This window comes from Ylistrum balloti, unplaced genomic scaffold (assembly GCF_031769215.1).
Source record: "Ylistrum balloti isolate Yb309-2 unplaced genomic scaffold, AGI_CSIRO_Ybal_v1 Utg369988, whole genome shotgun sequence".
Lineage (NCBI taxonomy): Eukaryota > Metazoa > Mollusca > Bivalvia > Pectinida > Pectinidae > Ylistrum > Ylistrum balloti.
The window spans coordinates 501,618-528,065 of record NW_026782072.1 but is presented as its reverse complement, the minus strand read 5'-3'; the positions used below and the strand labels follow the sequence as shown (position 1 = coordinate 528,065).

Genomic DNA, 26,448 nt, shown 5'->3' with positions numbered 1-26,448 from the left:
TCAACACCAGGGAAACAGCCATTTGTACCTCAACACTAGGGAAACAGCCATTTGTACCTCAACACCAGGGAAACAGCCATTTGTACCTCAACACCAGGGCATTAATCAGAAATTGGGAAACTGTGTGAATGTATCTCAACACCAGATGAATGGTCAGTTTCATCTCAACACTGGGGACTCTGTCAGCGAAATAGCAGACATGCATACTTTGTTATGAGCTAGTACTAGAAATATACAGTAAAACCCCACATACTCAAACACATATTCCTTGAATACTCTCTATCCATCAAGCTGGTGACCGAGTCCCAACAGTGTCCTTATATATTCCTTGTTATTTATCCTCAGGTTCCCAGAACCATTATTCATTTAATTTCCTGCATTTCTCCAACTAATTTTTATCCTTGTTGTTTCATGTCCTTAGTATTTTAAACTTCTATTCGTTGAACAGGTGTCACAATTGCCAAAATTTATCTGTGTAGGGTAGGTTTTGTCTACGCATCTATCTTCAAGGAAATGGCTGCAATCTGTCTCCCCTGTGCTTATACAGTTGTCTGGCAGAACAACAGATAATTACAGGATCATTGCTGGTGTAACATACCTGTCCTGTCATCTGATATATAATTTGGGTGTTTGATTGGGAGATTCCTAATCAATTTGTTTTCTAATTTCATATCTTGATGTTAGAAAAATCAACTGCTGTTCAACAGGAAGTTTGTGTGTTAACCACTGTATGGAATAGCACAATACTAAGAGGTAGGGAACAGGTAAATGAATAAAGATGATTCTCCATGTAAGTTTTATAGTTTACCAATAGTTTAAGCAGAAGTTTATAACAAATTTATCACACATACACATAGGTATAAATTGTCTATGTCAGGACTCTTCGCATCCTTACTGTTATTCCACAAATTCAATTTACCAGAGATGAGAGCGTGGCGGATATATTTGTCCTCATAACAGTTTCAGAGTATTCCGATTTTCTCCATCATTTTACTGACTGTATGCATTGACTGTTCAATAGTTTATATCTATATGTCTACTAAATGTTAGCACCCATCATTCATAGCAACTCGTTTTCTGCATGTTTATGTTACATACTGTTGTAAATTATGAACAGGCTAGGAGTATTGCAGTGAATTACCCCCCCCCCCCCCCCCCCCCCCTCCATATTGCATATGATATTCTGGACACAGATAGTCAGTACTTGACAATCTACGACTAACCTCTGATCACTTGAATATCTGTATTCACCAAACTATTGTCATGGTCCCAAGGGACCAATCATTCTATCAATATCACATGTGAGTTCCAGGTGAAAAATCTGTCTTTGAAAACACTTCATTATTTTGATAATACCATAAATGATTATAATTCAGCCTTCAAAACTTTAATATGGACATATCATGGTGTGGTCATTTCATATAGAATCAATCAAAATTAACTTTGTTCTGAATTTCAATTTGAAAGTAAAGGTATACATATTTATTGATATTTCATACAAGTACCCTCAGACATAAAAATTCACAATTTAGAAATCAATTAAACTCTACAACTTCAGTAAACATGAATCAGAAAGCTAATCATGTTTTTAATCAGTTTTGGATCGCTTTATACTTTTGTAAAGGTCAAGGTGAGTCATTTGGCATCACTTAACGCAAAGTAAAAACCAAGTTAAATATCAATAACTGCACACATGACTTAAAGGCTTTAAAGGGATTTCAAAGAATTTTTCTAGGGGCGTTTTGACTGAAATATGATTGTTTTAGAGATCTAAAGCATGGTGATTGATGGATACTAATGAGAATCACATCACAGGCACAGGCCTTGAATACTGTAAAGGTTCCTATGACAAGAGTTGTGAAATGTGATACCGTTGATGTAAAGCTTACATTCCATGATTTACTCAAAGCTTTTATTGATAATGTCAATATCTGAATACTCCAAAAGTAATCTACAACTCACAATATCAATACATCTAAATCCACATTACAGAAAGTCTATGTAGTCCTACAGGGACATGTGGTAGAATAAAGACCTACAGGGACATGTGGCAGGATAAAGACCTACAGGGACATGTGGCAGGATAAAGACCTACAGGGACATGTGGCAGGATAAAGACCTACAGGGACAAGTGGCAGGATTAAGGCCTACAGGGACATGTGGTAGAATAAAGACCTACAGGGACATGTGGTAGGATAAAGACCTACAGGGACATGTGGCAGGATTAAGACCTACAGGGACATGTGGCAGGATTAAGACCTACAGGGACATGTATCAGGATTAAGACCTACAGGGACATGTCGCAGGATTAAGACCTACAGGGATTTGCAAGGATGAAGATCAAAAGGGCTTTGAAAGGGTTAAGGCCAACAGGGGTATGTAAGGATTAAGACCATCAGGGACTGGAAGGATTAAGACCAACAGGGATTTGTAAAGATTAAGATTAAGAGGTATTTGAAAGTATTAAGTCCAACAGGGATTTGTAAGGATTAAGACTTACAGGGATTTGAAAGGATTAAGACTAACAGGGATTTGAAAGGATTAAGACTAACAAGAATTTGAAAGGATTAAGACCAACAAGAGTACCTAAAAATTAAGACCAATAGGGGTATGTAAGGATTAAGACCAACAAGGGTATGTAAAGCTTAAGACCAACAGGGATTTGAAAGGATTAAGACCAACAGGGGTATGTAAGGATTAAGATCAACAGGGGTTTGTTAGGATTAAGACCAACAGGGGTATGTAAGGATTAAGACCAACAGGGGTATATAAGTATTAAGACTATCAAGGGTATATAAGGATTAAGACCAACAAGGGTATGTAAGGATTAAGACCAACAAGGGTATGCAAGGATTAAGATCAACAGGGGTTTGTAAGGATTAATACCAACAGGGGTATGTAAGGATTAAGACCAACAAGAGTATGTAAGGATTAAGATCAACAGGGGTATGTAAGGATTAAGACCAACAAGGGTATGTAAGGATTAAGATCAACAGGGGTTTGTAAGGATTAAGACCAACAGGGGTATGTAAGGATTAAGACCAACAGGGATATGTAAGGATTAAGACCAACAGGGATTTGAAAGGATTAAGATCAACAGGGGTATGTAAGGATTAAGACCAATAGGGATTTGATAGGATTAATCATTCTATTAATGTCAGTTAAACATTATGATTGTATTAATAGTATTTTTCATCGTTTCTGTGTTATCAAGAACAATTTGGACCCTATTGATTTCATACACTAGCTTTAACCATCTGATGTCGTCTGGACAAGTAGGGTTCTCCAACAATTTATTAAAAATATATTTCATTCAAGTACATATTTAAGATTTAAGTTGAATCATTTTGGTGTTTGATTTCAGTCCAAAATCATTTTACTAGAATGTGAGAGCTTGATAGGATTCCTGGTTGTGATAACAGCCTTACATCAATACCTAATGGTTTTCTTGGTCAACCAAGCCATGACATCACCAATTTGTCCAATTAATGACTATTTCTTGACGCAACAATAAGATGCATTTTTGGTAAATAAAAGAGTTATCTCTCTTTGCTCAAGCACTTAGTAACTGTGAGTATTCAATCCTTTGTAAGTAACTTTAATCTAATTTCTCTATTTACAAACATTCGAAATTTATTTTTATGTTCAAAACAATTCCCCATTATTTTATTTAGCAACAAGCCCAGGAGAGCCAAATCACATCTAACTTGAAGTTAACAGGTGGGCTTATTACAAGACAAAGAAATGGTATTTGTAATGGGACTGTGATGGCTACTTGTTACTAGATAGTTGGCCTATGTAACCCTAGGGAAAAATCTCAAGTACACAGTTCTACGCTTCCTTCTCGTGGCAGATTGTGCATCTCAGGAAGATGAGAAATGGACAAGTCTGTACAAGTCACTTTCAATTTTTTGCTTTGTATTGCATGTGGTGGGCCTTCCATATGTTGTTCAATGAGGTAATTACTAGCTTTCCTGCCTCAAAATGACCCTGGCTGCTCATAAGGCGATAAAACCAGCAAAATACAGTTCTGATTAATAATAATCAATAACAGCAATACATTTAGATAAGTTTATTACCAGGCATGGGCTTATTGGCGAATAAATAAGGAATTAATTATGAAATTTCAGTGTTTGTAATTAACACATATGATTAATTCACATCAATCATCAGCTTGAGACATTATTCTTTTTTTTTTTTCAATTTCACTAAGCGTTTGCCTCCAAGTACCACCTATTTCATATTAAAATATTTGTTACTGAGAAATAGGTATATACTGCATATCATCAATCTGATACAGACACAACATCTGTCCTGTCATTTATCTACAGCCTAACAACCCTTAGATACCAAAACAAAACCTCTCAGACAAGATTATCTCCCTTTTTATCTGTTGTTTGCACCATAAAGACAATCTTTATGTTACAGTCAGTATGTTTGTGAATTTAGTGTTATTATGCATGGTTGATAATTTATCTTTAAAATATTGGTGCACACTATTTATCTTGTTACAATAAAGACAGGACATCCATTACCATAACTTTAAACCTAATATCAGTAAAATATCCATGTTAATGGTGTTGGAAACTAAACACTGATGGACATTAAAAATTATGAAATGAACCATGGTTAGCAATCAAGTGTTATGAAGTACATAACATATATTTTAAACATTTTCTATTTTTCTTTTTTTTTTCCTAAACCACTCTAATCTCAAATTTCTAGACATGTAGATGAAATAGTGCTATCCTAACCCCTTGCCCCTTTTTAACCCTTCCTAAAACATGTCATAAACAAAACCCTCCAAACCTGTTATAAAATATAACAACTAATGTGGATCATAAACAATCTGAAGAACCATGAATAATGAATCAATAACCCAGATACAATTTCTCTTTATAGAAATGGCTTCATAAAAAAAAAGATTGGAATTGGATGCCCAAATCACAATTGTAGACATGCCAGAGGTAGCGTATGATTATGAGAGTTAGCATCAATGTCTCATTGACGAAAATGTGTCTAAGAATGACAGGTACAATAACTTCAGTGGAATTCAAACCAGACAGAGAAAAGAAGCAAAAAAATTTAAAAGAATTTGATAAAAAAAGGACCAGACAAATACAGAAGTAGTGACAAAAGAAAGAGAGACTGAGATCTGCTTCAAGAGACAATTTCAACTTTCATATAAACCAGTATACAACAAACGCTTTCTGTCATTTTTCTAACGGTGTGTCCTCCTGGTAAACACGGATGCTAAGACTAGTACAGTGACTGTATACAGAGTGGTACAATCAATGAACAACCTGTTAATAGTCCTCAACTTAAAAATGCTGAAAGAACATGCTAGTGGTTCTTATCTTGTAAGTATCAGCTTCTATACTTTCTATCTAAAACACAAGTCAATTTTACTAAAGTTGTTGAGATATTTAACCATTGGGTTGTCATCCACATCAAAGAACTGCAGGAACTGTAGAGATCAAAGAACTAAAGACATCATAAAATCATAGATATCACTGAAACATAATTACCGCTGAACCATAAATTTCACAAAATCATAATTACCACAGAACCACAGATATCACAGAACCACAGATATCAAAGAACCACAGATATCACAGAATTATAGATATCACAGAACCACAGATATCACAGAACCACTGTTATCACAGAACCACAGATATCACAGAACCACTGATATCACAGAACCACTGTTATCACAGAACCACTGATATCACAGAACCACAGATATCACAGAACCATAGATATCACAGAACCACTGTTATCACAGAACCACTGTTATCACAGAACCACAGATATCACAGAACTATAGATATCACAAAACCATAGATATCACAGAACCACAGATATCACAGAACCACTGTTATCACAGAACCACAGATATCACAGAACCACTGTTATCACAGAACCACAGATATCACAGAACCACTGATATCACAGAACCACTGTTATCACAGAACCACTGATATCACAGAACCACAGATATCACAGAACCATAGATATCACAGAACCACTGTTATCACAGAACCACAGATATCAAAGAACTATAGATATCACAAAACCATAGATATCACAGAACCACAGATATCACAGAACCACTGTTATCACAGAACCACAGATATCACAGCACCACTGTTATCACAGAACCATTGATATCACAGAACCACTACTATCACAGAACCATTGATATCACAGAACCACTATTATCACAGAACCACAGATATCACAGAACCAGAGATATCACAGAACCACAGATATCACAGAACCAGAGATATCACAGAATCACTGTTATCACAGAACCACATATATCACAGAACCACAGATATCACAGAACCACAGATACCACAGAACCAGATATCACAGAACCACTGTTATCACAGAACCACAGATATCACAGAACCACTGATACCACAGAACCACAGATACCACAGAACCACAGATATCACAGAACCACAGATATCACAGAACCACAGATATCACAGAACCACAGATATCACAGAACTATAGATATCACAGAACCATAGATATCAGAGAACCACAGATTTTAGAAAGACAATGCATTGCATTTTTATTCTACCTTTCCAAGATGTGTAGATTGTTAACATCCAGAACCATAATTATTAGGTAAAACACATAGCATCAACTGAATTACAAATCAAATCCATAAGTGTCAACATCATGCAGATGGAAAATCATACAGACATCTGTGTAAGATCAAATGGTGATCTGAACATTCTCGGTAGATAACAAAACAAGGCAGAAGAACAGAAAATATAAGTGAAAATAAAGATCCTTATCAATACAAAATCATTATCAGTGTGGTACATATTAAACACAACTAAAATCAAACATCAATGAGTGCCAATAGATTTGACAGTAGAACCATAAACATGTGTTAGGAACTCCACAACATAAAGTAGAGCTGCGATCAATTCTAAACAATGAAGTTGTCATTACGGTTCTATACCCAAAGTCTGCCAGGTGTTGATGTGCAAGTGAACAAAATCAAGGTTAGGTATCATTCAAAACTCAAAACATTCTCACTATTTCTACCTGTAGGTAGAATTAAAATGATTATACTGAAATGGGATGATCAAATGCGTGTCCACAAAATTCAATGTAATTAACAAACAGTGATACGTAGATTACAAACAAAATCAAAATGGGGAAAAACACTGCAAACAGGATGTGCACAAAAAACTGTTTAATATGACCAGCTTACCAATGATGAACTCAAAATTGGCAGAGAATCCTCTTTTAGCATAGGCTCCATGTGTGTCCAGGGTAAGCACCATGCGTGAGTCTTTACTGTTAAGGTCTGGGGGTATCAGTTTCCCACAAAATTTTTCTGTGCCATTGTTGACCTTTTGACCCTCTACCAGGAGATGGCCTCTAGTACAGCTCCAAAAAATCAAAATCAAACAACAGAACTTAATGAGCATCTCTAGAATTGTTGGTCATTTTACTGTTATAGGTCAAGATAAACAAGTGATCCCAGAGGTGTCTTGGTGTCCACCAATGATCTTTCCTCATCATTCCCTCCTTTATAATATTATAGAAATATACTAATCGTGTTTACATATCTGAGAAATGGAAGAATTTTACATCACAGGATGTCACTGTGTTACATATCATAATCCAAAAGACTTGTACGATGATAGATTCAGAAAGTTGTCAGTCAAAAGTCTTGTAAGGTTGTAGTTTACTAGAGTTAGTCAGCAAAAGATTTGTGATGTCATAGATTCAGAAATTTGGCTTTAGTTTGTCAGTCAACAAACTTGTAATGTCATATACTCAGAAAATTGACTAAGGTTTTCAGCAAAAGGACTTGTTAGGTCATATACTCAGGAAGTTAGCCAGAGTTGGTTGGTATAAAGACTTACGAGGTCACATCTCCAGAGCCCATTGACCCAGAAAGTTCAAAGTCTGTGAATGACACCATGACCTTCTCAGAGTTGGATGGATTGCTGATACCGTCTAGGTAGTAATGACACGTAACATTGATGGGGTAATCGCGGGGATACCCTGGTGATCTCACAGTGCCATTGGATCCCTTCTTACTCATGATCTTCACATCACATTCTGTAAGTATAAACCAGATCTGTAAGTTACGCTTTATATAAAACTCATATAAAAGTCACCTGTATTGAGATTTTGAACAAAGAAACCAACACAAACAACTTTAAGATAAATAGCACTGGGACCATACAAATTATACTGGGGCTATACAAACTGTTCTTTGACTAAATGAACTGTACTGGTATGACTGATTCCAGTTAAATGTGTTCTCATTTTTAGTATGCCACACAGACTGTTATGGTATTTCAGTGGATTCCATTACAGTAGAATATATAGGGAGGGTAAGTGAGGGTACAACAAGTGGTCACCACTACAGTACACTATATAGACAGGACAAGTGAGGGTACAACATGTGGTCACCACTACAGTACACTATATAGACAGGACAAGTGAGGGTACAACATGTGGTCACCACTACAGTACACTATATAGACAGGACAAGTGAGGGTACAACATGTGGTCACCACTACAGTACACTATATAGACAGGACAAGTGAGGGTACAACATGTGGTCACCACTACAGCACACTATATAGACAGGACAAGTGAGGGTACAACATGTGGTCACCACTACAGCACACTATATAGACAGGACAAGTGAGGGTACAACATATGGTCACCACTACAGCACACTATATAGACAGGACAAGTGAGGGTACAACATGTGGTCACCACTACAGTACACTATATAGACAGGACAAGTGAGGGTACAACATGTGGTCACCACTACAGTACACTATATAGACAGGACAAGTGAGGGTACAACATGTGGTCACCACTACAGTACACTATATAGACAGGACAAGTGAGGGTACAACATGTGGTCACCACTACAGTACACTATATAGACAGGACAAGTGAGGGTACAACATGTGGTCACCACTACAGTACACTATATAGACAGGACAAGTGAGGGTACAACATGTGGTCACCACTACAGTACACTATATAGACAGGACAAGTGAGGGTACAACATGTGGTCACCACTACAGTACACTATATAGACAGGACAAGTGAGGGTACAACATGTGGTCACCACTACAGTACACTATATAGACAGGACAAGTGAGGGTACAACATGTGGTCACCACTACAGTACACTATATAGACAGGACAAGTGAGGGTACAACATGTGGTCACCACTACAGTACACTATATAGACAGGACAAGTGAGGGTACAACATGTGGTCACCACTACAGTACACTATATAGACAGGACAAGTGAGGGTACAACATGTGGTCACCACTACAGTACACTATATAGACAGGACAAGTGAGGGTACAACATGTGGTCACCACTACAGTACACTATATAGACAGGACAAGTGAGGGTACAACATGTGGTCACCACTACAGTACACTATATAGACAGGACAAGTGAGGGTACAACATGTGGTCACCACTACAGTACACTATATAGACAGGACAAGTGAGGGTACAACATGTGGTCACCACTACAGTACACTATATAGACAGGACAAGTGAGGGTACAACATGTGGTCACCACTACAGTACACTATATAGACAGGACAAGTGAGGGTACAACATGTGGTCACCACTACAGTACACTATATAGACAGGACAAGTGAGGGTACAACATGTGGTCACCACTACAGTACACTATATAGACAGGACAAGTGAGGGTACAACATGTGGTCACCACTACAGTACACTATATAGACAGGACAAGTGAGGGTACAACATGTGGTCACCACTACAGTACACTATATAGACAGGACAAGTGAGGGTACAACATGTGGTCACCACTACAGTACACTATATAGACAGGACAAGTGAGGGTACAACATGTGGTCACCACTACAGTACACTATATAGACAGGACAAGTGAGGGTACAACATGTGGTCACCACTACAGTACACTATATAGACAGGACAAGTGAGGGTACAACATGTGGTCACCACTACAGTACACTATATAGACAGGACAAGTGAGGGTACAACATGTGGTCACCACTACAGTACACTATATAGACAGGACAAGTGAGGGTACAACATGTGGTCACCACTACAGTACACTATATAGACAGGACAAGTGAGGGTACAACATGTGGTCACCACTACAGTACACTATATAGACAGGACAAGTGAGGGTACAACATGTGGTCACCACTACAGTACACTATATAGACAGGACAAGTGAGGGTACAACATGTGGTCACCACTACAGTACACTATATAGACAGGACAAGTGAGGGTACAACATGTGGTCACCACTACAGTACACTATATAGACAGGACAAGTGAGGGTACAACATGTGGTCACCACTACAGTACACTATATAGACAGGACCACTACAGTACACTATATAGACAGGACAAGTGAGGGTACAACATGTGGTCACCACTACAGTACACTATATAGACAGGACAAGTGAGGGTACAACATGTGGTCACCACTACAGTACACTATATAGACAGGACAAGTGAGGGTACAACATGTGGTCACCACTACAGTACACTATATAGACAGGACAAGTGAGGGTACAACATGTGGTCACCACTACAGTACACTATATAGACAGGACAAGTGAGGGTACAACATGTGGTCACCACTACAGTACACTATATAGACAGGACAAGTGAGGGTACAACATGTGGTCACCACTACAGTACACTATATAGACAGGACAAGTGAGACAGGACAAGTGAGGGTACAACATGTGGTCACCACTACAGTACACTATATAGACAGGACAAGTGAGGGTACAACATGTGGTCACCACTACAGTACACTATATAGACAGGACAAGTGAGGGTACAACATGTGGTCACCACTACAGTACACTATATAGACAGGACAAGTGAGGGTACAACATGTGGTCACCACTACAGTACACTATATAGACAGGACAAGTGAGGGTACAACATGTGGTCACCACTACAGTACACTATATAGACAGGACAAGTGAGGGTACAACATGTGGTCACCACTACAGTACACTATATAGACAGGACAAGTGAGGGTACAATGAAGAGTTTATGTGACAGGTCCCTTATATAATTCTCCTTTTCTGAACACCAGCATTCTATCTACAGATACAATGGTCATGATTACTTTTCCCAATCTTTCTGTCTTCTATATTATCTTAATATAATCTGTAGTTTCTGAACTGTTAAATGAATATAAATTAGAATACCATTTTAATCACACATGAAGGGAATTTCATTTCCAGTAAATGCAACCTAATTTTCAGAGTGTTACAAACACATGATGGTATGGTTAAATGCACTCATGCAGATACATTTGGAGGATGAAAGGATCAGTCTCACTTCTAATACAATTACAACTGCTTCTAAACTAGTGCATGTTTTTCTTACAAATATTCCCCACATTTAGAAGCACCCATATGACAAGTCTTAGGATGCTAAGAATGATTACTTGTACTCCTGGGAGAGCTAGGTGTAGCCTTTTTTGTTTTCTTTCACCAGCTATAACCCCTATGTAAGCTTATTCTTGGCTTGCTTTCTTCACTTTGAAGTGCACCGACAAAACTAATCCATATGCTACAATTCAGTATGGAGTGCACAGACAAAACTAATCCATAAGCTGCAATTTGGTATGGCGTTAAGAGGCTAAACTAATCCATAAAACTATTTTTTGTGGTTATGTAACCGACAGGTCATTTTGAATACTGATTTACCAGCTAAATCAACATTATCACCAAGTCTAAGAGTACAGCAGAACCAGAATTACGGGGAAATGTAGTACCAAAGTTAGGAAGTACCATTTTGTAACATCAGAATACAGATTATTGATGACCACAGGAGCAACAGGTGCATGAAACATCCTTTCTGCCTCTAATGGAAACAGATTTTTGATAACATTTTGATTAGTTTTGGGTTGGAAGGACAAGAAACCTTTAGAAATAGATACTAGCTCATTTCCTTTTTGGAAATGCAGCTGGGTCCACGGGTCTATTGCACTGTATCAGGACAGGAGGGAGATTTAGCAATACACCATCAGACACAAGACAGATTACAAGTTTTACAAAAGAACATCCTTCTGTTCATTACATGTCAGAGTACGAAGGCAAATTAAAACATCTCAGATTACAAGTGTATCAGACAATCTATCATACTGACTAACAATCTACAAAACAATCAGACAATCTACCATCTTACAATCAGACAATCTACCATCTTACAATCAGACAATCTACCATCTTACAATTACAATCAGACAATCTACCAGGTTACAATCAGACAATCTACCATCTATCCATCTACCAGGTTACAATCAGACAATCAGACAATCTACCATCTTATCTTACAATCAGACAATCTACCATCTTACAATCAGACAATCTACCATCTTACAATCAGACAATCTACCATCTTACAATCAGACAATCTACCAACCTACAATCAGACAATCTACCATCTTACAATCAGACAATCTACCATCTTACAATCAGACAATCTACCATCTTACAATCAGACAATCTACCATCTTACAATCAGACAATCTACCATCTTACAATCAGACAATCTACCATCTTACAATCAGACAATCTACCACCTTACAATCAGACAATCTACCAACTTACAATCAGACAATCTACCATCTTACAATCAGACAATCTACCATCTTACAATCAGACAATCTACCATCTTACAATCAGACAATCTACCATCTTACAATCAGACAATCTACCATCTTACAATCAGACAATCTACCATCTTACAATCAGACAATCTACAATCTTACAATCAGACAATCTTTCACAGACAATCTTCTTACAATCAGACAATCTACCATCTTACAATCAGACAATCTACCATCTTACAATCAGACAATCTACCATCTTACAATCAGACAATCTACCATCTTACAATCAGACAATCTACCATCTTACAATCAGACAATCTACCATCTTACAATCAGACAATCTACCATCTTACAATCAGACAATCTACCATCTTACAATCAGACAATCTACCATCTTACAAGCAGACAATCTACCATCTTACAATCAGACAATCTACCATCTTACAATCAGACAATCTACCATCTTACAATCAGACAATCTACCAGACAATCTACCAACCTACAATCAGACAATCTACCATCTTACAATCAGACAATCTACCATCTTACAATCAGACAATCTACCAACCTACAATCAGACAATCTACCATCTTACAATCAGACAATCTACCATCTTACAATTACAATCAGACAATCTACCATCTTACAATCAGACAATCTACCAGAATCAGACAATCTACCATCTTACAATCAGACAATCTACCATCTTACAATCAGACAATCTACCATCTTACAATCAGACAATCTACCATCTTACAATCAGACAATCTACCATCTTACAATCAGACAATCTACCATCTTACAATCAGACAATCTACCATCTTACAATCAGACAATCTACCATCTTACAATCAGACAATCTACCATCTTACAATCAGACAATCTACCATCTTACAATCAGACAATCTACCATCTTACAATCAGACAATCTACCATCTTACAATCAGACAATCTACCATCTTACAATCAGACAATCTACCATCTTACAATCAGACAATCTACCATCTTACAATCAGACAATCTACCATCTTACAATCAGACAATCTACCATCTTACAATCAGACAATCTACCATCTTACAATCAGACAATCTACCATCTTACAATCAGACAATCTACCATCTTACAATCAGACAATCTACCAACCTACAATCAGACAATCTACCATCTTACAATCAGACAATCTACCAACCTACAATCAGACAATCTACCATCTTACAATCAGACAATCTACCATCTTACAATCAGACAATCTACCAGAATCAGACAATCTACCATCTTACAATCAGACAATCTACCATCTTACAATCAGACAATCTACCATCTTACAATCAGACAATCTACCATCTTACAATCAGACAATCTACCATCTTACAATCAGACAATCTACCAGAATCAGACAATCTACCATCTTACAATCAGACAATCTACCATCTTACAATCAGACAATCTACCATCTTACAATCAGACAATCTACCATCTTACAATCAGACAATCTACCATCTTACAATCAGACAATCTACCATCTTACAATCAGACAATCTACCATCTTACAATCAGACAATCTACCATCTTACAATCAGACAATCTACCATCTTACAATCAGACAATCTACCATCTTACAATACAATCAGACAATCTACCATCTTCTTAAATCAGACAATCTACCATCTTACAATCAGACAATCTACCATCTTACAATCAGACAATCTACCATCTTACAATCAGACAATCTACCATCTTACAATCAGACAATCTACCATCTTACAATCAGACAATCTACCAACAGACAATCAGACAATCTACCATACAATCATCTTACAATCTACCATCTTACAATCAGACAATCTACCATCTTACAATCAGACAATCTACCATCTTACAATCAGACAATCTACCATCTTACAATCAGACAATCTACCATCTAACAATCAGACAATCTACCATCTTACAATCAGACAATCTACCATCTTACAATCAGACAATCTACCATCTTACAATCAGACAATCTACCAAACAATCAGACACAATCAGACAATCTACCATCTTACAATCAGACAATCTACCATCTTACAATCAGACAATCTACCATCTTACAATCAGACAATCTACCACCTTACAATCAGACGATCTACCATCTTACAATCAGACGATCTACCATCTTACAATCAGACAATCTACCAACCTATAATCAGACGATCTACCATCTTACAATCAGACAATCTACCTGCCCTACAATTCTCTCCTATATCTTACATATTGGTTTCTACAATATATCTTACATATTGGTTTCTGCCCTACAATTCACCATCTCCTATATCTTACATATTGGTTTCTGCCCTACAATTCACCATCTCCTATATCTTACATATTGGTTTCTGCCCTACAATTCACCATCTCCTATATCTTACATATTGGTTTCTGCCCTACAATTCACCATCTCCTATATCTTACATATTGGTTTCTGCCCTACAATTCACCATCTCCTATATCTTACATATTGGTTTCTGCCCTACAATTCACCATCTCCTATATCTTACATATTGGTTTCTGCCCTACAATTCACCATCTCCTATATCTTACATATTGGTTTCTGCCCTACAATTCACCATCTCCTATATCTTACATATTGGTTTCTGCCCTACAATTCACCATCTCCTATATCTTACATATTGGTTTCTGCCCTACAATTCACCATCTCCTATATCTTACATATTGGTTTCTGCCCTACAATTCACCATCTCCTATATCTTACATATTGGTTTCTGCCCTACAATTCACCATCTCCTATATCTTACATATTGGTTTCTGCCCTACAATTCACCATCTCCTATATCTTACATATTGGTTTCTGCCCTACAATTCACCATCTCCTATATCTTACATATTGGTTTCTGCCCTACAATTCACCATCTCCTATATCTTACATATTGGTTTCTGCCCTACAATTCAACATCTCCTATATCTTACATATTGGTTTCTGCCCTACAATTCACCATCTCCTATATCTTACATATTGGTTTCTGCCCTACAATTCACCATCTCCTATATCTTACATATTGGTTTCTGCCCTACAATTCACCATCTCCTATATCTTACATATTGGTTTCTGCCCTACAATTCACCATCTCCTATATCTTACATATTGGTTTCTGCCCTACAATTCACCATCTCCTATATCTTACATATTGGTTTCTGCCCTACAACATTTGGTTTCACCATCTCCTATATCTTACATATTGGTTTCTGCCCTACAATTCACCATCTCCTATATCTTACATATTGGTTTCTGCCCTACAATTCACCATCTCCTATATCTTACATATTGGTTTCTGCCCTACAATTCACCATCTCCTATATCCATATTGGTTTCTCCCTATATATCTTACATATTGGTTTCTGCCCTACAATTCACCATCTCCTATATCTTACATATTGGTTTCTGCCCTACAATTCACCATCTCCTATATCTTACATATTGGTTTCTGCCCTACAATTCACCATCTCCTATATCTTACATATTGGTTTCTGCCCTACAATTCACCATCTCCTATATCTTACATATTGGTTTCTGCCCTACAATTCACCATCTCCTATATCTTACATATTGGTTTCTGCCCTACAATTCACCATCTCCTATATCTTACATATTGGTTTCTGCCCTACAATTCACCATCTCCTATATCTTACATATTGGTTTCTGCCCTACAATTCACCATCTCCTATATCTTACATATTGGTTTCTGCCCTACAATTCACCATCTCCTATATCTTACATATTGGTTTCTGCCCTACAATTCACCATCTCCTATATCTTACATATTGGTTTCTGCCCTACAATTCACCATCTCCTATATCTTACATATTGGTTTCTGCCCTACAATTCACCATCTCCTATATCTTACATATTGGTTTCTGCCCTACAATTCACCATCTCCTATATCTTACATATTGGTTTCTGCCCTACAATTCACCATCTCCTATATCTTACATATTGGTTTCTGCCCTACAATTCACCATCTCCTATATCTTACATATTGGTTTCTGCCCTACAACTTACCATCTCCTATATCTTACATATTGGTTTCTGCCCTACAACTTACCATCTCCTATATCTTACATATTGGTTTCTGCCCTACAATTCACCATCTCCTATATCTTACATATTGGTTTCTGCCCTACAATTCACCATCTCCTATATCTTACATATTGGTTTCTGCCCTACAATTCACCATCTCCTATATCTTACATATTGGTTTCTGCCCTACAATTCACCATCTCCTATATCTTACATATTGGTTTCTGCCCTACAATTCACCATCTCCTATATCTTACATATTGGTTTCTGCCCTACAATTCACCATCTCCTATATCTTACATATTGGTTTCTGCCCTACAATTCACCATCTCCTATATCTTACATATTGGTTTCTGCCCTACAATTCACCATCTCCTATATCTTACATATTGGTTTCTGCCCTACAACTTACCATCTCCTATATCTTACATATTGGTTTCTGCCCTACAATTCACCATCTCCTATATCTTACATATTGGTCTCTGTCTTGGAATTCACCATCTCCTGCATTTTACATATTGGTCTATGTCTTTGAATTCACCATTTCCTATATCTCAGGTATTGCTTTCAGCCCACATTTTCATATTCAGGTACCGGTTTCAGTATTTTTGAATACTGATTTCATGTTTGGTATGTTCAATCTTTTATATATAGTAAATTATTTGTTTCAGCCCTGGTATTCACCCTTTCCTTTACATTAAGATAATCAAATGCCCAAGAAGGCCACCTGTTGGTTTCCTGTTGGCCGTCTTGTGCTTTGTCTAAACCTCAATGACAACACATAAACAAATACATAATATAAGAAAAGTGCATAGTCTAAGATTTGAGAAAGTTCTAACCATTACTTTTTGAGAAATACATATAGTGATAACAAACTTCAAGCGTCATATACAAGACGGCAATATAATGACCATCATATTCCTCCAATAAGCATTAAAATGACACCGTTAGGAATCAGATAAAATCATTGAAAGAGATGTATGAAAGTCATCATGGCTGTTATATTGGATTTCAGACAAACTTGAAAAATAAACATATACATGCCATTCCTGTTACATCTGAAGTAGAATTGCCATAAATATGTTCCTGATAAGTATTGCTGATACAATATCAATCAATCATCGGGGACATATGTTACCACTAATATATCTATATACACCTAGAAATCTATCTGGTATATAGCACTATAGACAAAAACCGGCTTTAGCACTATAACCTGCAGAAAGCCATTTGTACTGGCTTCAACTTTTTACATATGACAGTTGTGCCAAATTTGGGTACATGATTATTTTCTAACTTGGTACCAACCTGACATCATTAGTGAGATGCGGCAGATTTTAGCCTTGCAGGCATTTGTTTCTGCCTCTCCCTAAAACATCATTATAAACATACTGATTAGTAGAGTTGAAAGCAAGTCAGAAAAATATTGCCAATTTATTGAGAATTGTGTGATTGAATGTGCTCGAGGTGATGCTGAGTACAGGAAAGCACATATGCTTAACCCTCCAAATTCAATCCCGTTGGCTCAGTACACAAACCCGTTTAGGACAACTCTTATTCGTTTATGTATGGGGTAACCTGCTTTTGTGGTTATTTGCTAAGGAATCTGTTTTGTAAAGATGTAATTAATGAACCTAATTATCATCAGATGGAGGTTTATTATACCATGACTGTGTAATTCAGTTACACAACAGGCATACCACAACTTTATATTGGTGGAACATTAATGCCTTCTAACTCAAGGCATTTACTAGCCTAATCGAAGAAAGAAATACAGAAATTTAAAATAATAGCAGAATTCTATTAATTTTAAAGTACTCTGGTCTAATTTATACCACATACTCAGATAGATATTGTGAGACAGTAAAAATGAATGAGCTGTCTTGTTTATACAAGTCTCAAAGAATAAGTCGATGACTGATTGCCACAGAAGTCTACACAATGGCTATGCCATATTATTTGGTAACAATAAATAATGAAATTAAGTAGGAGTTTAATTTGGAGAACATTATTAACACGACTAGATCATGACCCTGCAGAAGTGGATTCCCGTCAACATCAGGTGTGTGACCCCTGTCACACATACATGTTCTGGTGAAGTGAGGTAGCATTCAGGGAACATACTCCTAACATTGGATGGATCGTGATGACCCTCTCGGGAACTTTAAGGAAGACTTATGGTTACCAAGTTCACTAGTAAGTATCTCCTTGTCATTAATGGTGACATATTGATAGTAGCGACACAATGTTAATTGTGAATTGACATGGGTAGTCTTGGTGGAGTGCAGTAACCAGACCTTATCCTTTATCTTGTTTGGACATCAGTTAGTATCATAACAAAGTAATAGAATGTATGAAAATCCTGTGTCTACCAAACTTAGCAACTAGCAAAAGGTTAATGAGCTTGGAGGAGCATACCAGTGTCATCGCTAATCATGTCACAGCTCAGCCTTTTTTGTTTTCTCACATCACTGTGAATGGACATAACACAAATGCAGCAGAACTTTGAGCAGTCTTGTGCTCTTGTTCAGGATCACATGACTTTTGTTCCCATCCATCCATGACAAATAAAGCTACTAAGCATAGAATAAATCAGATGTTTTTGTGACTGGGGATTAATGACTGAATAAGGAAGAAAACATGGAGAACAAAACAGAAGAGTTGTAGATGATGTCAGGGGTTCAAGTCGCCATTTCATGTTCAGTAATAATAATAATGCTGTTAATTCCTTTATATTTGTTGGACCCAAATTTACACAAATTTTCATTTTCACTTAGCTTCATAGGTAAATCTTACTCAAGAAATGAACTTGTACTGTTTATCATTTCCTGAACTTGTAAAGTTGTAGATTAAAAGTGACCATGAAATGACAATAAAACCCCCGCCATGACTGATATAATTCTCTATATACTTACCTAAGTTAACAAATGAACTGCTGAATTGATATGATATATTGAATCCTTTACGGTCGAATGCGAAATCGACATTGTTATCAAGTGGGGTACTCTCTAGGTCGACACGTCCACTACTAGTAACAAACTCGATATAAAGGAACTCCTGACTCGAGTAAAACTCCACATTTCTATAGCTACCACAAAAGGTACCAATGATGGTTGCTGATCTGTCACGACCGTCCCTGACCCTGACGTAGTCAAATGGGCAGCTGTAACATGAAATAAATTTATAAATAGCAATAACTAACTAAATTCCATTTTTATATAAAGTGACCTTCAAATTTACATAATTTACTTCACAAACAATTTTCAAATAAGATATTCTGTTTATCAACCTTAGTAGACTTTTGTATCAATGTCAAATTACTTCATATGTAAGGCACATCTTCAGATCATTGTCAAGGTTACCACACATAGTGTACAAACAAAGATTGTTGCCAAGGTTACCACACATGTAAGGCACATCTTCAGATCATTGTCAAGGTTACCACACATATAGTGTACAAATAAAGATTGTTGCCAAGGTTACCACACATGTAAGGCACATCTTCAGATCATTGTCAAGGTTACTACACATGTAGTGTACAACTGAAGATCGTTGCCAAGGTTACCACACATACAGTGTACAACTAAAGATTGTTGCCAAGGTTACCACACATACAGTGTACAACTAAAGATTGTTGCCAAGGTTACCACATGTGTAGTGTACATTTCAGATCATTGCCAAGGTTACCACACATGTAGTGTACATTTCAGATCATTGTCAAGGTTACCATATACATACTGCTATACTTACTAATCTCCACCATGATAGAGAGAGAAGTCTATAAACTTGATGTGGATGCGTTGACCAGGAGCTCCTTGGAGGAGGTAATTACAATGGAGTCGGTCAGGGTAGAACCCAGGATAGGTAGGAGAAACAATGTATCCAAAAGGCTTTCGTACTCCATTGATGGTAAAGTTACAAGTGTCCGGGTCTGTTTGTGTACCAATAGCATACACAGCTGAAATAAGAACATATCTCTTCAATCAAACCCCTCCATCCTCAGTGTCTACATTAGAATCATAGGCTTGGACAAATCTAATGTGGGCTCCGGGGAGGAGGGGTTACTCATTATACACACCGTACAAGGTCAAACATCAACGTCACACAGTGTCACACAGAAAGAACATTTTACAGTGACATAATTTTCACAGACATAAATTTTACAGAGACTCGGTTTAGAAAATATTTAGACACAGTAAAAAACAAACTTAACATTACTCAGAATGCATCCATTTTAGACAGGTGTAGAGAGAGTGCCATCAAAAATATTGAGTCTTGCAGAAAGGTAATTCAATGTAACAGTGAAAGCATAAAGGTCATAGAGACTGGCATGGAAAATATCAAGGTAATGAATAGAATGTGACACAGAAAACAAGAAACGTGACACAGAAAACATCAAGATCGTTGAATGTGAGAGTGAAGAGCAGAGTGATTTATCCAAGCCATCCAGAGTTTTTAAAATGTGCAGCTAAAAGTGAAACAGAAAATCTTTAAGATCAGATTAAATCAATCAATCACACATCCCTTCCTCTTCTTACCTCACCTTTCCCCTCCCCCTTTATCACATAAACCTTCCTCTTCTTACCTCACCTTTCCCCTCCCCCTTTATCACATAAACCTTCCTCTTCTTACCTCTCCTTTCCCCTCCCCCTTTATCACATAATCCTTCCTCTTCTTACCTCACCTTTCCCCTCCCCCTTTATCACATAAACCTTCCTCTTCTTACCTCTCCTTTCCCCTCCCCCTTTATCACATAATCCTTCCTCTTCTTACCTCACCTTTCCCCTCCCCCTTTATCACATAAACCTTCCTCTTCTTACCTCACCTTTCCTCTCCCCCTTTATCACATAAACCTTCCTCTTCTTACCTTTATCACATAAACCTTCCTCTTCTTACCTCACCTTTCCTCTCCCCCTTTATCACATAAACCTTCCTCTTCTTACCTCACCTTTCCTCTCCCCCTTTATCACATAAATCTTCCTCTTCCCCACGTAATATCACCCTACCCTCCATTCATCATATCCTTACTGTCTCCAATATCTATCACATATCCCCCCTCTCCGATGACCGAGTTTCACTGTATAGAGGCATACAGTTGATCTCAGTAACTGTGTGTTGTTCATGGTGATTTGATAAGTTTATGACCTGAATGTGTATGACACTCTCATTATCTGATGACAGCTAATAACTTGTGCCATTGCTATAAACTAAAATGACAGCCCTCTGCCTACTAGAACCAACACTTTTATCTCTTATTTACTATCTAACTACACTGTAAATTGAAAATGATTGGTAACACCTGACATGATTAACTTCTGGGCATGTATAGCATGTTGATGTTACATGGCATGTTTTCATCAAATTGAATTTCAGAAATGAACAGAAACAGATTGAGATATTGACATCACATTACAGTGATTAATGTCAAATAAGTTATTGATATCACATGATGTAAATGAGATCATGATGTACTGATGTCACATAATGAAACAGTGAGTATTGATGTCACATGATATAGCTGAGATCATGATGTACTGATGTCACATAATGAAACAGTGAGTATTGATGTCACATGATATAGCTGAGATCATGATGTACTGATGTCACATAATGAAACAGTGAGTATTGATGTCACATGATATAGCTGAGATCATGATGTACTGATGTCACATATTGAAACAGTGAGTATTGATGTCACATGATATAGCTGAGATCATGATGTACTGATGTCACATAATGAAACAGTGAGTATTGATGTCAAATGATATAGCTGTGATCATGATGTACTGATGTCACATGATGAAACAGTGAATATTGATGTCACATGATATAGCTGTGATCATGATGTACTGATGTCACATGATGAAACAGTGAATATTGATGTCACATGATATAGCCGAGATCATGATGTACTGATGTCACATGATGAAACAGTGAATATTGATGTCACATGATATAGCTGTGATCATGATGTACTGACGTCACATGATGAAACAGTGAGTATTGATGTCACATGATATAAGTTAGATCATGATGTACTGATGTCACATGATGAAACAGTGAGTATTGATGTCACATGATATAGCTGTGATCATGATATACTGATGTCACATAATGAAACAGTGAATATTGATGTCACATGATATAGCTGTGGTCATGATGTACTAATGTCACATGATGAAACAGTGAGTATTGATGTCACATGATATAAGTTAGATCATGAGGTACTGATGTAACATGATATAGCTGTGATAATGATGTACTAATGTTAAATGATACAAGAGGCCCAATGGGTTTGCATCGCTTACTTGGTAATTCAATGTTCGTCAAAAATAGAATCACTGTTTATCACAAATATATTTACACTTATACCATTTACATTCAAAGTAGGCACATCTAATGAATTCAAACCAATTTTGACAACAAACAGCCTCTAATACTCAACTCTAAACAGTGACAATTATTATATGGATTATAGGTAAATGCCATTTCTCAAAATTTGTCGAGCTTTCACCTCGAAGCACCTTTCCACCAAATATTATGCATCTCGGACTTTTGTTTTATCAGAAGAACTCTTTCAAAAGTTTTGATAATTTGAACCCTGTGACTTTGAAGCTGGTTCAAGGTCATTTCATTTTTGCAAAATTTGTTGGGTTTCATCCCAAAGACCCATCAGTCAAATATCATGCTTCTGGCCTTTTGATCCTGTGTCCTTGATTGAATAAGGGTTAAGGTAATTTCTTTTCGCAAATTTTGTTGGACTCAATCCCAGCAACCTATCAGCGAACTAGCATGACATATCTCACCTGCTGGTTATAGAGGGGAAGTCATTTGAATGAAAAAATTGACATGGGATGGACAGATGGACCACAGACAGACAACTGATTACAAATGGATGTGGCAGCACCTGTCATATTACAGCTAGTATTTACCAGGGTTACATACTTCCCCTGCAGAAAAGAATTCAAGTTTCCATGGGTTAAACCAATCTCATGGGGCATGGCAAAGAAATAATCCCGAGTCCTTACATAGACACCAATGTTATCAGGATTACTATGTTATTGATGAGGTAAACTGACTAGAATTTACAGGGGTTACAATTCCATGTACTACTTCAACACGCATAGGTATGAACAGCTTGGTGAAGTGAGAAGAAATGGCAGGGAATGACCAAACAACAAGTCAGTCACTTAGCCTGTTAAAAAAAATATATATCAGTAGTTAAATTTCAGACAATAGATAAGTGTATAAACAGCAGGTGTTGAATTGATTTCAGCTGTGTCCTGTATAATGGTAACTTCATTATTATGTGTCTGTCAGCGGGGGTTTCCTTATACCGGAACAAAAAAGAAACCGTGGGTTATTGTATAGCTCACCACTAGGAAGTGAAACTTTTATTGTAGATTGTCTGATGTGATTGCAAATCAGAAAAAAAGCAATCATGTACGACGTTGACAATTGTTACCAGATAAGTCTCATCAAGATTCTCAACCTTGAAGAGGAAGCGTTTCACTAGATTTAAAGCATGTAGCCATTGAAACTGGTGTGATTGATCCTTTCTTCTGTTTCTGATACAGCGTCGTTACAAAAATAGAACCCTGATGTAAAAACCAGACCAATACTTAAAACCATGGACAGGTGCATAGTGCACAGGACGTAACTCACACTCATCAAATCTCAGATGGGCATTAATTACATTTCATGGCAAGTGTAATTTGTCTCAGTTACGGTTTGATCCAATTTAAATCCTACATTGCTGAGGAAAATAAATGAGAATCTATCATGGACAGCAGAACATTGAAGGCCACCTGGAAGAAGCCAATGCTGTCATTTCCACATGTGGAGGTGGACAAGATATGTTGAAGGTCAAAGCGGTACCCAACATCAGTTATACCAACATGAGGGCAAAGACAATTAAAGGTCAAGGAGGTATAAAGTCAGAATTTCCACCAGTTGTGGTGAAGGTCAAGGAAATATCACATATTACCGGGTTGTTATAACTGAATGGGGCCAAGGTCATGAAGGAACCAGGCACATATTTGAATTCCTACACATTGATAAACATACAGAGAGTACAGAAGACCAAACAGATATCACACAAATGCTATCCAGGTACTCAGGGGAGCACCAAACAACAGTATGACAAAAGCTGGACAATAAAGCATTAAAGGAAAAGAGGGTGTTAAACAACAGGCATTAAGGTCAAACTGGCACTAACCAATAGTCATACAAATACTGGGGTCAAGGAACATTGAAAATCCAGAGGGCGCTAAGCAACAGGCATTAAGGTCAAACTGGCACTAACCAATAGTCATACAAATACTGGGGTCAAGGAACATAGAAAATCCAGAGGGCGCTAAGCAACAGGCATTAAGGTCAAACTGGCACCAACAAATACTCATACAATTACGTGGGTCAAGGAACATTGAAAATCCAGAAGGCACTCAACGAAACCCAATGAATGTCAATGTGGCATTCTCTTATTGCCCATACATGGATAAACAAGTGACAGTGATGGTCAAAGAATAAGGGGTGGAAAGCACCAACTATTAACACAACAAACATCAGTTCACATGGGTCAACAATGAGGGTCAGTCAGTCACAATCAGCCTTAATAGATGTAGGCTATTAAATGTTTGAAAGTCTACTCACCTGAAATTCAATAAAATAAAAATTCTGACATTTCCAGGTATAAAGAAACCAATTAATTCTCAAGTTGACCTAAATCTTTTCCTTTGAATGAGCAAGATTTATATTAACATGATGGTATTTTTTTTGATATCATATCGATAAAAAAACTAAATGACATATGCTATTTTTTTGGTGTGTTTATTTATTATTATTGTTTTTTTGCATTGCTCCTTTTCATATAATTCAATTTTTAAGGGGTAAATTTTCAAATATAATGATCAGTGCTCTGAATTCTCTTACATGCATCGATAAATGTGAAGGATCCATTGAAGCCGGCATCAGTGGTTTTGTCATCTGAGTAAAAGTCCAGTACCAAGATATTACTGGTGGAGATAACCAACTTAGGGAGGTAAGAAAGACTGTTATCACAGAAACGGCCAAGAAGGGGCGTGTCCAGCAAACTCTGCTTTGGGCCTGTCACCTGGGCGTAAATATCCATGTAGTCAAAACGGCATCTAAAAAAAGAAGATTTCCATGTAGTAAAACAGCATCTACAAAATACAAAGATTCCATGAAGTAAAAAACTGTCTACAAACTACAAGATTTTCTTTAAGTCAAAATAATAATACAATTTTGATTTCATGCAGTGTAAATCTAAATCTTTAATAAACATTGAATCTATGAACACATTAAATGATATATATTCAGGCTATTCATTCACTACCTATGTCTCTATCAAAAATAAATTACAGAGACAGACCACAATCAAAAGAATTTTTTTATCTTTTATTGAAGTGTTTTCTGGTGGAGAAATCATTTATAGACAATGCCATATTTCATGGGTTGTGTGTCAATCAATGACCACAACAGCTATTCAGACTTGTACAGGGGAGGAAATTGGGTTCACCAGAGCAAAGCATCTTCTCTGAAAGACAGACAGCTAGATATACCTCAGATAGCAATGTGTAGCTTTGTGATAGCAGACAAGGGCAGATGATCATGTGGTGTGTAGATGTCTATAGACGCAGTGTGATTCTAGCTTTGTAATGTCTTATGTCAGTAAGCTACATCTCA

The 26,448-nt window shown here is 37.1% G+C and overlaps 1 protein-coding gene across 1 annotated transcript; it reads right to left on the bottom strand.

The window, feature by feature from the left end:
* Nucleotides 1-6,638: 6,638 nt before the first annotated feature.
* LOC132547889 (bone morphogenetic protein 1-like) lies at nt 6,639-25,873 on the bottom strand. Its single transcript, XM_060211695.1, has 6 exons — nt 25,675-25,873; nt 20,494-20,701; nt 19,659-19,906; nt 7,902-8,100; nt 7,241-7,419; nt 6,639-6,661 (listed from the first exon to the last, which is right to left on the bottom strand). Exons 1-6 carry the CDS (start codon nt 25,871-25,873, stop codon nt 6,639-6,641), a joined length of 1,056 nt encoding a protein of 351 aa, XP_060067678.1.
* Nucleotides 25,874-26,448: the final 575 nt, after the last annotated feature.